The 16,063-nt window shown below is 58.6% G+C and overlaps 1 protein-coding gene across 2 annotated transcripts; it reads right to left on the bottom strand.

The window, feature by feature from the left end:
* Positions 1-624: 624 nt before the first annotated feature.
* Positions 625-11,228, bottom strand: LOC135190522 (E3 ubiquitin-protein ligase TRIM62). 2 transcript variants are annotated; one of them, XM_064171957.1, is made up of 6 exons: positions 10,953-11,228; positions 9,215-9,663; positions 8,660-8,755; positions 4,588-4,844; positions 3,537-3,652; positions 625-2,479 (listed from the first exon to the last, which is right to left on the bottom strand). In XM_064171957.1, exons 2-6 carry the CDS (start codon positions 9,620-9,622, stop codon positions 1,929-1,931), a joined length of 1,428 nt encoding a protein of 475 aa, XP_064028027.1. In that variant the 5' UTR covers positions 9,623-9,663; positions 10,953-11,228; the 3' UTR covers positions 625-1,928. The 2 variants fall into 2 exon arrangements, with proteins under 2 accessions (XP_064028027.1, XP_064028028.1); XM_064171958.1 differs by having other exon boundaries at positions 11,156-11,225.
* Positions 11,229-16,063: the final 4,835 nt, after the last annotated feature.

Genomic DNA, 16,063 nt, shown 5'->3' with positions numbered 1-16,063 from the left:
AGAGCCCTCTCCTACGTATATCACACCCCTGTACACCATACCCCCGTATAGCTCACCCCCTATTAACCTCTATCCCACATAGCCCACCCCTATTTATACCACACCCCTACACATCACCCCCCCCAACAGCCCACCCCCACATATATTACTCTCTTTATGGCCACTCCCTATACATCACAGCCCTACACAGCCACACACACGCACAGGGCCCTGTATCACACCCCCCCACCTTTGCATCCTGTGCCCTCTATATAGACACAGCCCCCCCAAGCCCAGCCCTTCCCCACGGCACAGCCGCAGAGGCACCACCCCCTACATGGGAACTGCTCTCATACAGAGGCACCATCCCCTACAAAGACCCCTCCTTGGTGCCCCCAGGGCTGTGACAGTGTGGCACATGGCATACCACGGCACAGTGCACTAAGGTACAGCATGGCACAGTATGCACAGGGCAGGCAGGGTACAAAGTGTGGCACACCATGGCACGGTGCAGCACAGCATAGTGTGGCGCATGTTGGCACAGTGCTGGAAACATAGGATGGCACAGCAGGTATGGTGTGGTACAGCACGGTGTACAATGGCATGGTGCTGTGCACATAGCATGGCACAGTACAGATTGGAAGGTGCACAATGGCACAGTGCCATGCATGTGGCACAGCACAGTATGGATGGCATGGTGTCATACATGTGGCATGGTACAGTACGGATGGCATGGTGCCTGATGGCATGGTGCCATACATGTGGCACAGCACAGTATGGATGGCATGGTGCCATACATGTGGCATGGCACAGTATGGGTGGCATGGCACATGACGGCACAGTGCCATACGTGTGGCACAGCACAGCGTGTACAGCATGGCACACAATGGCACTGTGCCATACATGTGGCATGGCACAGTATGGATGGCATGGCACATGATGGCACAGTGCCATATGTGTGGCACAGCACAGCATGTACAGCATGGCACACAATGGCATCATGCCATACATGTGGCATGGCACAGTATACACGGCACGGCACACCATGGCACAATGCCATACATTGTACAGTTTATGTCACATCATGACATGACATACCATGGCATGACGCCTTGCCATGGCACACCACTGTACCTACAGAGTGACAAACCACAGCATGGTGCAGTACATATGGCAAAGTGTGGTACCTATGGCATCGTATGGCAAGGTGCCATATGCACAGCATGGCACAATAAGTATAGCATGGTGCAGCGCAATGCATGATGGCACAGTACACATGGCACACATGGCCTGTCGTGGAGTGGGGCGTGATGGCATGGTGCCACAAACACACCATGGCACAGTGTGATAGACTATGGCACTGTGCCATGTGTATGGGCATGGCACAGTACAGTGCACAACAGCACAATGATGTAGGTAGGGCACAACATAGTGCACGCAGGGCACAGTACACATGGCATGGCACAGCACCACGCAAGATGCCACAGTGAGGCACGTATGGCATGGCACCATACATATGGCATGACACACCAAAGCATAGTGCCATACACGTGGCACGGCACAACATGGCACGGCACTGTATGTATGGCATGGCACACTATGGCACAGTGCCAGACTTATGGCTATGGCACATCCCACCATAGCATGGCACTGTACATAGGGCATGACTCAGTTGCTATGGAGTGACCCAGCACTCGTGGCACCCCACAGCATGCCATGGCACAGCGCAGCCCAGCCTGGTGCCACCCTGTGGGGTTCTGCACCACCCAGCCCTATCTCTCTGAATCCTTTTATTGCAGCAGCCCGGCCCCTCCCGTGCAACCACGGTACCCATGCCCCCCTTGGAAGCAGCAGCCAGAGGCAGGGGTGGGGGCAGAGGGGCAGTTCCCGGGGCAGGCTCAGCCCCAGCAGCCGGAGCAGCCCCGGGGGCGGTGGGGGCCGCGCTGCCCTCAGATGCGGACGGTGTTGATGCGCAGGGGCTGCACGTTCTTGCCGTTGGCATGGCTCTGCCCGGGGCTGAAGTAGGAGCAGAGCTTGCCCGGGAAGCGCTCGCGGAAGGTGTAGAGCCAGGACATGTCGTCGGCGTTGTAGAAGATGAGCAGCCCTTTGTCGTAGTTCAGGAAGACGCCAACCTTCTCCAGCTTGCTCTTGACGTTGAGCCGCGTCCAGGGCTCGGTGCAGGCGCTGTACTGGTTGCCGTCGTGCATCACGATGCAGTAGAACCCGCGGCTGGGCTGGATCTGGATGCTGCCTTTCCGCGTCACGGCCTCGTGGGCCAGGCCGATCATCCACTGGGTCTTCTCCGACACCACCACCTCCCAGTAGTGCACTCCGGCGCCGAAGGCCTCCGAGCCCAGCACCGACACCTCCACGTCGAAGCGCTTGGGGGAGTCCTGCAGCGGTTGGGGGTGCAGGTTGCCGTAGGCCACGATGGTGCAGTCGTCCGAGAGGATTAGGCGGTGGTGAGCCGTGCCCGGGTCCAGCGTCAGGGCGGCTGGCACTGGAGGGGGCACACACACACACCAATGTCAACACAGCCCCAGGGCCCCGTGCAGGTGGCTTTGCCCTCCCCTGTGGTGTGGAGGTCACTGGTGGGTCCTTGTGCCCTGTCAGCACATCACCACCTCTCACCAGGGGGTTCCCCTTCCCTCACCGGTGGCATTGCCATCCCCATCGCTCACTGCTGCATCCTCGTCCCTCAGCAGTGGGTCCCATCACACACCAGTGATGTCCTCACCTCTGGCAGTGACATCCCCAATGCCAGCTGCCGAGGTCCCCATTCTCTTCCCACACTGGTGGGTCTCCTTCCCACATTGGTGGCATTCCCATCCTCTTCCCTCACCAGTTATCTCCTCTACCTTTGCCAGTGATGTCCCCATCCCTTGCCAGAGACATGCCCAGCCTTCACTGATGATGTCCCTGTCCCTCATAGCTGAGTCCCCATCCCTTGCCCGTGGCAATCCCAACATTCACTGACCCTCTCCCCCTCTTTGCACCTTGCTGGCACATCCCTCACTTTCACCAGCATGTCCTCATCTCTCACTGGTGATATCTCCAGCCCTCTCCACAGGGTCCCCATCCCTCATTGGTGATGTCCCCTTACAGTCCCACTCTGGCACATCCCCATCCTTTGCTGGCATGTCCCTGTCCCTCACTGGTGATGTCCCCAACCTCATCTCTCACCAGTAATGTCCCCATCCCTACCTCTCACCACTGGGTTCCTGTGCCTCACCAATGTCTCTGTCCCCATCTCTCACTGGTACACTCCCACCCCTTGCTGGTGATGTCTTTGTCCTCATCCTTTGCTGGTGTGTCCCCATGTCTCACTCATGATGTCCCAGTTCCTCAGTGGTGATGTCCCTGTCCCAAACTGCCACAGGGACCCCCCATCCCTCACTGGTATATCCCCATCCTCCACTGATGATGTCTTCATCCCCATCCCTATCCCTCACTGGTGTGTTCCCATCCCTCCCTCATGATGTCCCAATTCCTTGACAGTATTGTCCCTGTGCCTAACTGTCACAGAGGCCCCCCCCGACCCTGTCCCCAGCCCTCACCAGGATGGATGTCCTGGAAGAGGGATTTCCAGATGGTGTACTGCAGTGGGCCCATGTATTTGGAGGTGGGGAAGTCCTCATAGGTCAGGTTGGTCTCATGGATCTTCCCCTTCAACCTGCAAACCAGAGATCACAGAATCACAGAACGTTAGGGGTTGGAAGGGACCTCTGGAGATCATCCACTCCAACTCCCCTGCCAGAGCAGGGTCACCCCAGGAGGGTCACCTAGGAACATATCCAGGTGGGTTTTGAATGTCTTCAGAGAAGGAGACTCCACAACCTCTCTGGGGAGCCTGCTCTAGGCCTCCAGCACCCTCACACCAAACAAGTTTCTCCTCGTGTTGAGGTGGAACCTTCTCTGCTCCAGCTTGTTGGGCTTGGCCAGGTGGCTTTGCAAGGGTCAGCTGGGCTTGCACAGGCCACCAGAGCTTGCACAGAGTCACAGAAGGGTAGGGGTTGGAAAGCACCTCCAGAGACCCCCTGCCAATGCAGGACCAGGGCAGGTGACACAGGAACAGGTCCAGACAGCTCTTGGAACTCTCCAGAGATTGAGACTCCATAACCTCTCTGGGCAGCCTGCTCCAGGACTCCAGCACCTTCACAGGGAAGAAGTTTTCCCTTCTGTTCCTGTGGCACCTCCTCTGCTCCAGCTTGCCCCTGGTGCCCCCTGTCCTGTCCTTGGCCATCCCTGAGCAGAGCCTGGCTCTGCATCCTCCCCACACTGCCCTGCACATCTTTAGCACAGCAGTGAGGGCAGCCCTCAGGCTCCTCTGCTCCAAGCCCCAGCCCCAGCTCCCTCAGGCTCCTCTGCTCCAAGCCCCAGCCCCAGCTCCCTCAGGCTCCTCTGCTCCAAGCCTCAACCCCAGCTCCCTCAGGCTCCTCTGCTCCTCTGCTCCCAGCCCCAGCTCCCTCAAGCTCCTCTGCTCCCAGCCCCAGCTCCCTCATCCTGCCCTCACAGGGAGATGTTGCACTGCCTGCAGCAGCTCGGTGGCTCTGAGCTGGACACTCCCAGGCGGCTCCCTGAGGCTGGAGGGGGAGGCTGGGCACGCACCACTCGGGCAGGGAGGCGACGCCCGCCAGGAAGATGTGCTTGTCGGCTTCGGCCAGGCGCTCCTGCAGGATCTGGCTGCCCTCCTGCACCTTGCGCAGCTGCCGGCTGTAGCTCTGGATCTTCTGCTCGATGTCCCTCAGCGTCCTGGCCGTGTCTGCCTCCAGCTCCTCCAGCATCGCCTTCTGCCGCTCCAGCAGCAGGCGGTGCAGCCGCTCGAACGCCTCCCCGATCGTCACCCGCAGGCTCTTGGCTGAGGACTTCAAGAGGACAGGTGGGGATCAGGGCACCCAGAACCTGCTCCATTCCCATCGTGAATCCATAATTCCCCAAAGACAGCCTCACAGCACTCTGAACCCCACATTCCCTGATGACTGTCACCTACAGGCTCTGTGCTGAGCACTTTTGGGGATGGGTGAGGGTCAGGACCTCCAAAACCTGCTCCAATCCTTCCATGAATCCATAAGTCCCGAAACATCCCCTGCCCAGCTCCATTAACCCAAACAATTCCCTGATGAATGCCACCCACCAGCTCTTGGCTGAGGACTTTAAGAGGACAGGTGGGCACCAGGACCACCAAAACCTGCTCTAATCCCATTGTGAATCCATAATTCCTGACACAAAACTCCACAGTCCTACAACCCAAACAATTCCCTCATGTCTGTCACCTGTAGGCTTTTGACTGAGGACTTTTGGAGGACAGCTAAGGGTCAGGACTCCCCAAAGCCTGCCCCCAGCTCCTCCATAAATCCATCACTCCCCAGTAAGTGCCTCCCTGGCTCCATTAACCCAAACAATTCCCCAACCACCACCCACGGGCTCTCAGCTGAAGACTTCAGGAGCACAGGTAGCAGTCAGGACACCCCAAAACCTGCCTCAATCCCTCCATGAGTCCACAACTTCCAAAATAAACCTCCACAGCCCTGTGAACCCAAATGGTTCCCTCTTGATTGTCAACTGCAGGCTCTTGGCTGAGGATTTTATGAGGCAAGTGGGGGCCAGGACATCCTAAAAACCTCTCCCAGGCCCTCCATGCATCCAGAATTCCCAAAATTAAACTCTGCAGCCCCCTCAATCCAAACAATTCCCCACTCATCACCCAGAGGCTCTTGCCTGAGGACTTTTGAGGGACAGCTGGGGTCAGGACACCCCAAAACCTGCCCCAAGCCTTCCATGAATCTAGAATTCCCAAAATAACCACCCCCCATCCCTGTGAACCCACATGATTCCCTGATGATTCTCACCTTTGGGCTCTTGGCTAAAGACTTTTGAGAAGTAGGCAAGAATCACAGAATCAGAGAGGTTGGAAGAGGCCTCCAAGATCATCCAGCCCAACCTATTAACCTATAAGGGTCAGGACATCCCAAAACCTGACCCAACCCCTCCATGTATCCAGAATTCCCAAAAGCCTTGGGAATGCAAACAATTCCCTGACCACCCCCAGACTCTTGGCTGAAGATTTTGGGGAGCAAGCTGGGGTCAGGATACCCTAAAAACCTGCCCTGACCCCTCCAGAATTCCAGAAATCCCAAACCAAATCCCCACAGTTCCACCAGCCCAAACAATTCCCTCACTGTCAGCCACAGGCTCTTGGCTGAGGACTTTACCACCTTTGGCAGTGCCATGGGCAGAGCAATGGAGGGCAGCCTCAGCATGTCTGCAGGTGGTACCAAGCTGTGTGGCACAGGTGAGTTGCTAGAGGGCAGAGATCCATCCAGAGGGACCTGCACAGGCTGAAGAGCTGTGCCCAGGCCAACCTCATGGCATTCAACAAGGCCAAGGGTAAGGTCCTGCACCTGGGTGGGTGCAGTCCCAAGCACAGCTCCAGGCTGGGTGGGGAATGGCTGAGAGCAGCCCTGAGGAACAGGCCCTGGGGGTCTGGGGTGAGGAAAACCTCAACCTGAGCCTGCAATGTGAGTGCAGCCCAGACACAACCCTGTGCTGGGCTGCAGCCAGAGCAGTGTGGGCACAGGGCAAGGGAGGGGATTCTGCCCCTTGGCTCTGCTCTCCTCAGACCCCACCTGCAGTCCTGGGGGCAGTTCTGCAGCCCCCAGCACAAGCAGGACATGGAACTGTTGGAGCCAGCCCAGAGGAGGCCACCAAGATGCTGAGAGGGCTGCAGCAGCTCTGCTCTGAGCACAGGCTGAGAGAGTTGGGGCTCTGCAGGCTGGAGAGGAGAAGGCTTGGAGGAGAGCTTGGAGTGGCCTTGCAGGATCTGCAGGGGGCTGCAGGAGGGCTGGGGAGGGACTGTTGAGAAGGTCTGGGAATGGCAGGAGGAGGAGGAGGAATGGGTTTGAAGTGGCAGAGGGGAGATGGAAACTGGATGTGAGGAAAGAGTTCTTGACAGTGAGGGTGGTGAGACACTGGCACAGGTTGCCCAGGGAGGTTGTGGAGCACAGAAGCACAGAATGGGATGGAAGATGTGATTTTTGGTCACATTCTGTGCTTCTGTGCTCCACAACCTCCCTGGAGGTGTTCAGGACCAGGCTGGATGAGACCTTGAGTGACCTGTTCTAGTGGGAGGTGTCCCTTGCCTATGGCAGGGGATTGGAACTGGTTAAGCTTTGAAGTCCCTTCCAACCTAAACCATTCTATGACTGAGGGGGTCAAACAGAGGTCAGTAACACCCAAAACCTGCCTTGACCCTTCCAGAATTCTGTCACTCCCAAAATAACCCCCCACAGTCTCATCCACCCAAACAATTTCGGGTGCTCCAAGCATCCAAATATGGATCTTTGACTCCCCCCATAGAAATCCTGGAGACTCCTCCATGGCTGGTGGGGCTGGAGAGGACACTGCCCCTTCTCTGAGTCCCTGACCAGGGGAGGGAAAGCAATAGCAGAGAAAAACGAATTAGGAAGCCAAATAAAAGCTGCTCCCAGGGCAATGCCAGCAGGATCAGCTGCCCGAGGGGGAGCTCTGCCAACCTGCTGGGGCTTTGAGGGAGTCAGGAAGAAAAAGCTGGGGCAGATCCACCAAGTTATGGAGTCTGGGGGCTTTGGAGGTGCCAGCAGCAGGTCAGTGAGGCTCACAGTAGGTGGGGATGGGTTGAATCCCAGTTCCTGTCCCTGCCCAGTGAGGAGGGCTCAGGAGGGGCTGAGGTGGGGGGCAGGGGTCTCTTCCCAGCTCCAGGGTGGTGCTGGGAGTGGATCACAGAATTAACCAGGTTGGAAAAGATCTCTAGGATCATCACCTATTACCTAATCACAGAATGGCTTAGGTTGGAAGAGACCTTAGAGATCATCTACTCCAACCTCTCTGCCATGGCAGGGACACCTCTCAACTAGGCTCAGCTGCTCAAGGACTCATCCAGCCTGGCCTTGAACACCCCCAGGCAGGAGGCATCCACAGCCTCCACAAGAGAAATCTATTCTAGAGTCTCATCACCCTCATACTGAAGCACTCCTAATTAATTAACCTATGGCACTGAGTGCCTCATGCAGCCTCCTTTTAAACACCTCCACCACCTCCCTGGGCAGCCCATTCCAGTGCCAATCACTCTCTCTGACAACAACTTCCTAACAACATCCAGCCTAGACCTGCCCTGCCACAGCTTCAGCCTGGGGCCCCTTCTTCTGTTGCTGGCTGCCTGGCAGCAGAGCCCAACCCCACCTGGCTACAGCCTCCCTGCAGGCAGCTGCAGGCAGCAATCAGCTCTGCCCTGAGCCTCCTCTTCTGCAGGCTGCACCCCCCCAGCTCCCTCAGCCTCTCCTCACAGGGCTGTGCTCCAGGCCCCTCCCCAGCCTTGCTGCCCTTCTCTCAACACCTTCCAGCACCTCAACATCTCTCTTGAACTGAGGAGCCCAGAACTGGACACAGCACTCAAGGTGTGACCTAACCCGTGCCAAAGGACTGCCCTGGTCTGATCCAGGCCAGGATGCCATTGGCCTTCTTGGCCACCTGGGCACACTGCTGGCTCACGTTCAGCTGCCAACCAGCACCACCAGGTCCCTCTCTGCCTGGCTGCTCTCCAAACACTCTGTCCCCAGCCTGTAGTGCTGCATGGGGTTGTTGTGGCCAAAGTGCAGAACCTGGCACTTGGCCTTGTTCCAGCTCCTGCTGTCCCCATCCCTACCTTGGTCTCAGCCAGCTGTCGCTTGAGGAGGTGCAGGGCTTCGGTGTGGCCGCGCTCGCTCTCCTGGAGCCCCTGCAGCTGCTCCCTCAGCTCCCGCTGGAAAACACACAGAAAATGAAGGATACAGGGAACACAAAAGATCCCAGCAAGCAGGTCTCCTGGGAAAACCTGGCTGGTGGGGTGTGGGATTGTGAGAAAAGGCGTGGGCAGGGGCAGAGAGGGTTCTTGCTGACACAGAGCAGAGCTGAGGCAATGGTTTGGGGGGAGTCTTACTTGCAGGGTATGGCTGGGTGGGTTGAGCATTACCAGTGTGGATGGAGAAGGGAGAATCCCTTAGGAGCAGGCACAGAAGTGCATGTGGATTGACAGACTGACAGGAGAGAGGCACAGGGCTGAAATTAAGGGGACAGCAGGGGTGCAGGGACAGATGGACAGGAGGCAGCACTGAAGGAAGCAGGGACAGACACTGGGGATGAGAGGAGACACTTGGAGCAGGGGGCTCTGATGGGACTATGACTGAGCCAAGAGAGGGCAGCCAAGAGAGGGCAGCCCTACCTGCAGCTCCTCGAAGGCATCATCCAGGTTGGTGACCTGGTGCTGCTTGTGCACGGCCGGCTCGTCGCAGAAGAAGCAGACGACGGTGCGGTCGGTGAGGCAGAAGAGCTTCACCTTCTCGTGGTCCTCGCAGGGGAGGGAGCTCCGCTGGGCCCCCAGGATGGCATCCAAGGGGAAGGCACTGTAGCGCTCCACGATGTTGGCCAGTTTGAGGCTGGGGGCCAGGGTGGGCTCGGCGAAGGTTCGGCGACACTCGGGGCAGTCGCGGGTGCCCTGCGCCTCCTGGCGCGCCCAGTGCTCGGTAATGCAGCGGCGGCAGAAGTAGTGCTCGCAGCCGAAGCTCACCGGGTCCTGGTAGATGCTCAGGCAGATGGAGCACAGCAGCTCATCCTTCAGGCTGCAAGCCATGGCTGGGGGCTGGGGGGACACACAGGGAGGAAAGGGGGGGCCTGTGGAGGTAAAGGGAATGATTAGCAGGTAGAACAGAAGGCTTGGGTGTGAGGCTGGAAAAGGGGATGGAATTGGGGGTCTGGTGGAAACAGAGGGAGATGGGGATGGGAATAGGATGGAATTGGAGGTCTGGTGGAAATGGAAGGAGATGGAGATGAGATGGAATTGGGGGTCTGGTGGAAATGGAGGGAGATGGGGATGGGATGGGATGGAATTAGGGGTCTGGTGGAAATGGAAGGAGGTGGAGATGAGATGGGATGGAATTGGGGGTCTGGTGGAAATGGAAGGAGGTGGAGATGAGATGGGATGGAATTGGGGGTCTGGTGGAAATGGAAGGAGGTGGAGATGAGATGGAATTAGGGGTCTGGTGGAAATGGAGGGAGATGGGGATGGGATGGGATGGGATGGGATGGAATTGGGGGTCTGGTGGAAATGGAAGGAGGTGGGGATGGGATGGAATTGGGGGTCTGGTGGAAATGGAAGGAGGTGGGGATGGGATGGAATTGGGGGTCTGGTGGAAATGGAAGGAGGTGGGGATGGGATGGAATTGGGGGTCTGGTGCAACTGGAGGTTCCAATGTGGGGAACTGGGAGTCAGAGTGAAATGAGGGGAACATCAGGATGCTACGAGGGAGAATTGGGGATCAGGGGCTGCAGGTGTAGCATAAGGAGGAATCAGTGGGTCAGATGGCAAAGAGGAAGGCTGAAGAGGTGTGGGGGGGGCAACTCTGAGTCAGGATGCAAGGAGGGAGTTGGAGTATGGGGGAATGGGGGGTTAGGATGCAATGAAGGGGTTCGGGAGCTGCAATTGAGGGGTCAGGGTACAATGGGAGAGCATCAGTGGGAGGGAACTGGAGGGAACAGGGTGCAGTGGGGGAGAACTGGGGGCAACTGGGAGTCAGAAAGCAAAGAGAGGGTTGGAATGTGGGGATTTGGGGGTCAGGTTGTGATGAGGGGGAGCCGAGGGTGTTGAAACGGGGGTAACTGAGGCCTAGGCTGCGGTGAGGAGCTTGCAGTGGGGGGATGTGCAGGGCAGGATGCAGTGGGGCTGCCTGTGGCACTGCAGTGGGGTGGCATCGGGTGCGGGGCTGTCAGGCTTCAACGGCAGACACCGGTAGGGTTGCAATGAAGGGGACAGGCTGCAGTGAGCGAGGGTCTGGCGAGGGCGGCGGGGGGGAACCGGGCGTCAGGCCACAATGGGGAGCGCTGGGGGCGTTGCAGTGGCGGAGGGGGAACTGGGCGCCAGGCAGCAACAGAGGGGCTTGGAGGGGGTCGCAATAGGGACGAACCGGGGGTGAAGACGCTTCGGGGGTCCCGGGGGAGCGGCGACAACGAAGGAGCTGGGGGTGAGGCTGCAACTGGGGGGGGGGGGATCCCGGGTTCGAGCCCGCCCCTGGTCCCACTCCCGCCGACACCCCGGGTTGGACACCAGTCCCCGCCAAGGTCCCGCTTCGAGGCCGCCCCCCGCCGCCGCCGCCGCCGCTGCCCTCACCCCGCCGGTGCCGGTGTCCGGTTGCCGGTGCCCGGGGGCGGGGGAGATGCCGGGGCGGGGGGGGGGGCAGCGTCAAACGCTGCCGCCTGCGCCTCAGCGCCGGGGGTGGGCGAGCAGCGGGCGGGGCCTGGCCGCGCTTCCTGCCCACGCCCCCGCCCGCGGGGCCGCCCCCGCCCCATTGTCCCCTGCGCGGCGCCGCCCGCCCGGGGGGGCCTTAAAGGAGCCGTGGCGGCGGCGCCCCCCCCCCCCGCAGTGTCTTCGGCCCTCTGTGTGCCCCCGGCAGGGACAGGGGCAGCAGGGCACAGCCCCGCGCACACCCCGGGAGCAACCCACCCGCATTGTGCCTCCCCCCGCCAGGCCCCGCAAGGGCTCGAAAAAAGGCTCAAAGTTAATGCAAATAACCCCGAAAATACTTAAACCCCCTCGGGATGGAAACATTCGCCCCACAGGAGCGCCCCCAGTGCGGTCTGAAGGTTTTCCTGCGTCTCCTGCCCCGGAGCTCCAGCAGGGCATGACTGGAACTACACAGCCGCAGGATTCCCAGGGCTGGAAGGGACCTCGAGGATCGTCCAGTTCCAGCCCCCGTGGGCAGGGACACTTTCTGCCGGGTCAGCATGCCCGGAGCCACATCCAGCCTGGCCTTAAAAGCTTCCAGGGATGAGGCTTCCACCACCCCCCCGGGCAACCTGTGCCAGCCTCTCACCACCCTCATGGGGAAGAACTTCCTCACATCCAATAAATCTCCCCTCCTCCAGCTTGGATCCATCCCCCCTAGTCCTATCACTGCCCAAACACTCCCAAAAGTCCCTCCCCAGCTTTCTTGTAGCCCCTTCAGACACTGCAAGGCCACAGTAAGGTCTCCTCAGAGCCTTCTCCTCTTCAGACTCAGCAACCCCAACTCTCTCAGCCTGTGCCCACAGCAGAGCAGCTCCAGCCTCCTGGCCCTTCTCTGGCCACCTTCCAGCACCTCCAGACCTTCCCTGCAGCAGGCTCCAGAGCTGGGCACAGAGCTCCAGCTGGGCTCTCACCAGAGGGTGCAGAGGGGCAGAATCCCCTCCCTGGCCCTGCTGCCCACACTGCTCCTGCTGCAGCCCAGGCTCAGGTTGCTCTCTGGGCTGCCAGTGCCCACTGCTGGCTCCTGTTGAGCTTCTCATCCACCAGCACCCCAAGTCCCTTTCCTCAGGGCTGCTCTCAAACCTGACAGCCTATATCAGTGCCTGGCATTGCCCTGACCCAGATGCAGAGCCCTGCACTTGGTCCTGTTGAACCTTGGCTTGGGGCCACCTCTGCAGCCTGTCCAGGTGCCTCTGGATGGATCCTTCCCTCCAGGCTGTCAGCTGCACCACATAGCTTGCTGCTGGGGAACCTGCTGAGGCTGCCTCAGTGCCACTGCCCACATCACCCACAAAGATGTCAAACAAATCTGGTCCCAGTAGTGATCCTTGAAGGGCTCCACCTGTCACTGTCCTCTCCTTGGGCACAGAGCCGTTGGCAGCCACTCTTTGGCTGTGGCCATCGAGTCAGGAGTTAGATGACTCAAGAGCAGCAACGGAGCCGGTGGAGGACAAACAACCTCAACCCCATCTTCTCACCCCAGATCCAGACTCAGGGCTCAGTGAGCTCATTCCATGTTGTCAATGGATCACCATTTAGGTAGTAGCCCAAATATCCAGGGAACTGGGGTGTGGTGTCCCACGTGGTGGCCAAGTGGTGTCAGCGACCTTCTCCTGATGGCACTGGAGAGAACCTGCAGCACAGGTTTGGACAGAGCAGGGAATTAATCCCAGTTAATTAGGGAATTGGCTTGGTTACCTCCTGCTAATCCCAGTGTGAAGTGGGGAGGGCTCCACTGTGCCCTGAGACCCATCTTTTAGAGGGGGTACACCTGGCTCCAGCACACTGGGGGATGCCAGGGATGGAGCAATCCCACACAGCCCTGGATTTGGTGTGCCAGGATGGCAATCCCAGTGCCATCTTTCTTCTGGTTTCTTCTGTTTAGGAAGAAATTCTTCCCAGCAAGAGTGACTGGCATGTGAATGGACTGCCCAGGGAGGTGGTGGAGTCCCCATCCCCAGAGGTGTTTAGGAGGAGGAGGCTGCATGAGGCACTTAGTGCCAGGGGTTAGCTGATAGGTTGGACTCGATGATCCTGGAGGTCTTTTCCAGCCTGGTTAATTCTGTGTTTTAGGGGTCCTTGCCTTCAGTGTCCCAGAGGATGCCAGGATGGAGCAATCCTGGTCTTGGTGTATGCAGTCCCAGCTCCAGTGTGCCAGGAGAAAGTGATCCTGGTGTTTCTGGGGTACATGGCTCTGATGTGCCAGGATGGAGTTATCCTGGTGTTTTGGGGGTAGATGTCTCTGCTGGGCCAGAGGACTGCCAGGATGAGGTGATCCCAATGTTTTTGGGGCACACAGCTCCAGCTCTGGCATCCCAAAGGATCCCATCTCTCAGGATACACAACTCTGTCTCTGGCGTGCCAGGACAGCAATGCCTATGTGCTTGGGGTACACAGCCCCAGTTGCAGTGTTCCAGGTTGGATTGATCCCAGTGTTTTTGAGGTACAAACCTGGCACCCTGGTGTGCCAGGACGGAGTGATCCCACTGGTTTTGGGGGTAAGCAGCCCCAGCTCCAGGGTGCAAGGGCAGAGCGATCCCAGTGCTTTTGGGGTATCCAGTGGGCTGAAGGATGCCATCCCAGGTTTGGGGTTTTTCGGGGGGAGGGGGGGCATGGATCTCTGACTCTGGTGTGCTGGAGGATACCAGGATGGAACAGTCCTGGTGTTTTAGGGGTCTGCGGCTCCAGCTCCAGCATGCCAGGACAGAATGATCCCAGTGGTTTGGGGATGTGCAGTGTGCCAGAGGATGCCAGAATGGGGTGATCCCAGTGGTTTGGGGATGTGCAGTGTGCCAGAGGATGCCAGAATGGGGTGATCCCAGTGGTTTGGGGATGTGCAGTGTGCCAGAGGATGCCAGAATGGGGTGATCCCAGTGTTTTTGGGGCATGCAACCCCAGCTTCAGCGTGCAGGAGGACGCCAGGACACAATTCCCGGTGTTTTTTGGGGTCTGAGGCCCTAACTCCAGGGTGCCAGGATGGATATCTTGGCATTTTTGGGGTTTGCCTCTCCAGTGTGCCAGGGGATGCTAGGATAGAGCAGTCCTGGCGGGTTTGGGGTACGCAGCCCTGCCTGCAGTGTATCGGAGGATGCCAGGCTGGGGTGATCTGTCAAAGCATGGTGCTGTGCCCGCCGGGCAGGGAAAACCCAGCTCCTTCCCACGTGTGCTGCGTGTGCCAGTGGGATGCCGGCGGGAAGGGAGGCCCCAGAGCCGCAGCACTGGAATTTTCCACCCCACTGCTGGATGAAGCAGTGCTGCCGGCGCCACGGGCATGCCAGGACCTGCTCTTGGCTCTGGGTGTGTGCTCCACCATCCCGGCACATCTCTGAACAGAACAGAACCAACCAGGTTGGAAGAGAGCTCCAGGCTCACCCAGCCCAACCTAGCACCCAGGCCTACCTAGCACCCAGCCCTGCCCAACCAACCAGACCATGGCACTCAGTGCCCCATCCAGGCTTGGCTTCAACACCTCCAGGGACAGTGACTCCACCACCTCCCTGGGCAGCCCATTCCAATGCCAATCACTCTCTCTGACAACAACTTCCTCCTGACATCCAGCCTGGACCTGCTCTGGCACAGCTTGAGGCTGTGTCCCCTTGTTCTGTTGCTGGGTGCCTAGGAGAGGAGACCAACCCCACCTGGCTACAGCCTCCCTTCAGGTGGCTCTGGAGTGCTAGAGGAGCACTGAGAGCATTCCTCATCGTTCCAGACCCCCTCCTCTCAGAGTTTAAGCCTGGGCTGACTTGAATGGGTTTTAGGAGCCTTCTCTGAAGGGTGAAACCTCCACTGAGAGCCCGAGGATGCACCAAACCACCACCCTGTGCTGGTGCTTTTCATCTCCTAAGTGCTTTGCAAACATTAACTAATTAATCCTAATTATTACCTAATTAGAACCAAGTGGCCCCTCCCGCTTGCAAGCAGAAAGGAAATTGTTGCACCTTCAGGTTTTTTTGTCTCCCCCAAAACCTCTGGCACTGGCACCAAGTCATCACCAACCTGGGCTGAAAATCCTCCTTTATGGGTTCCCTAACCTCAGCAATGAGGATGTTGCCCCAAGCAGCACCAGGGCTGTTGGCATTGCCGGTGCCCAGCGTGGCCACCAGCCACGGGAGAGCCTCCTCTGGGCTGGGTGCTGAGTGCTGTCACCAGGATTTTATGGCAAATGGGAGGTTCGTGGAGGAAACAGCAGGGGGGAGGAGTTTTAGAGGGGCTTTTCCCAAAGGATTTCCCCATTCACAGGTCACATCAGGTTGGAAGGGACCCTGGAAGCTCATCTTGGTAGTTAGCAGGGACCGCTCCAACTAGAGCAGGCTGCCCAGGGCCAGATCAAGCCTGACTTGAATGTCTGCAGGGATGAAGCACAGTGCCAGGCAGCCTGGGGACAGAGACTCTGGAGACACCAAAAAATCCCCTTAGGGACCAAATTTTCCCACTGGGACATCTGAGCTTGTCCTCCACAGACGTCTCCCTTTCTGTGCCAAGCCAGCTGGAGGGTTTAACACAGCCTGGTGCTGTGCCACACGGATGCAGCTCCGCGGTGAGGCCGGAGCGGGCTGCTGGGAGCAAGAGGCAGGTGTAGCCTCCCCGCGGCTCTGCCAGCAGCCCTGGGGTGGTGATTTCTGGCAGCGAGCTGCCCTCTGCTCCTGCTTCCCTCCTCCTAATCGCGGTCGGATCGCTCCTGGGGGCAAAGCCAGCCTTGGAACCATCACGTTGTGTTTGTTTTTGGGGGTGGGGGAGGCGAGTGCTTATTTCCTCCATTTTCAACCCAAGATGGAGCCAGGCAGGGGTTTATTT

Source organism: Pogoniulus pusillus, chromosome 36, assembly GCF_015220805.1.
Source record: "Pogoniulus pusillus isolate bPogPus1 chromosome 36, bPogPus1.pri, whole genome shotgun sequence".
NCBI classification, from domain to species: domain Eukaryota; kingdom Metazoa; phylum Chordata; class Aves; order Piciformes; family Lybiidae; genus Pogoniulus; species Pogoniulus pusillus.
Note: the sequence above shows the minus strand (reverse complement) of the source record. Positions and strands in the feature narration are given on the sequence as shown.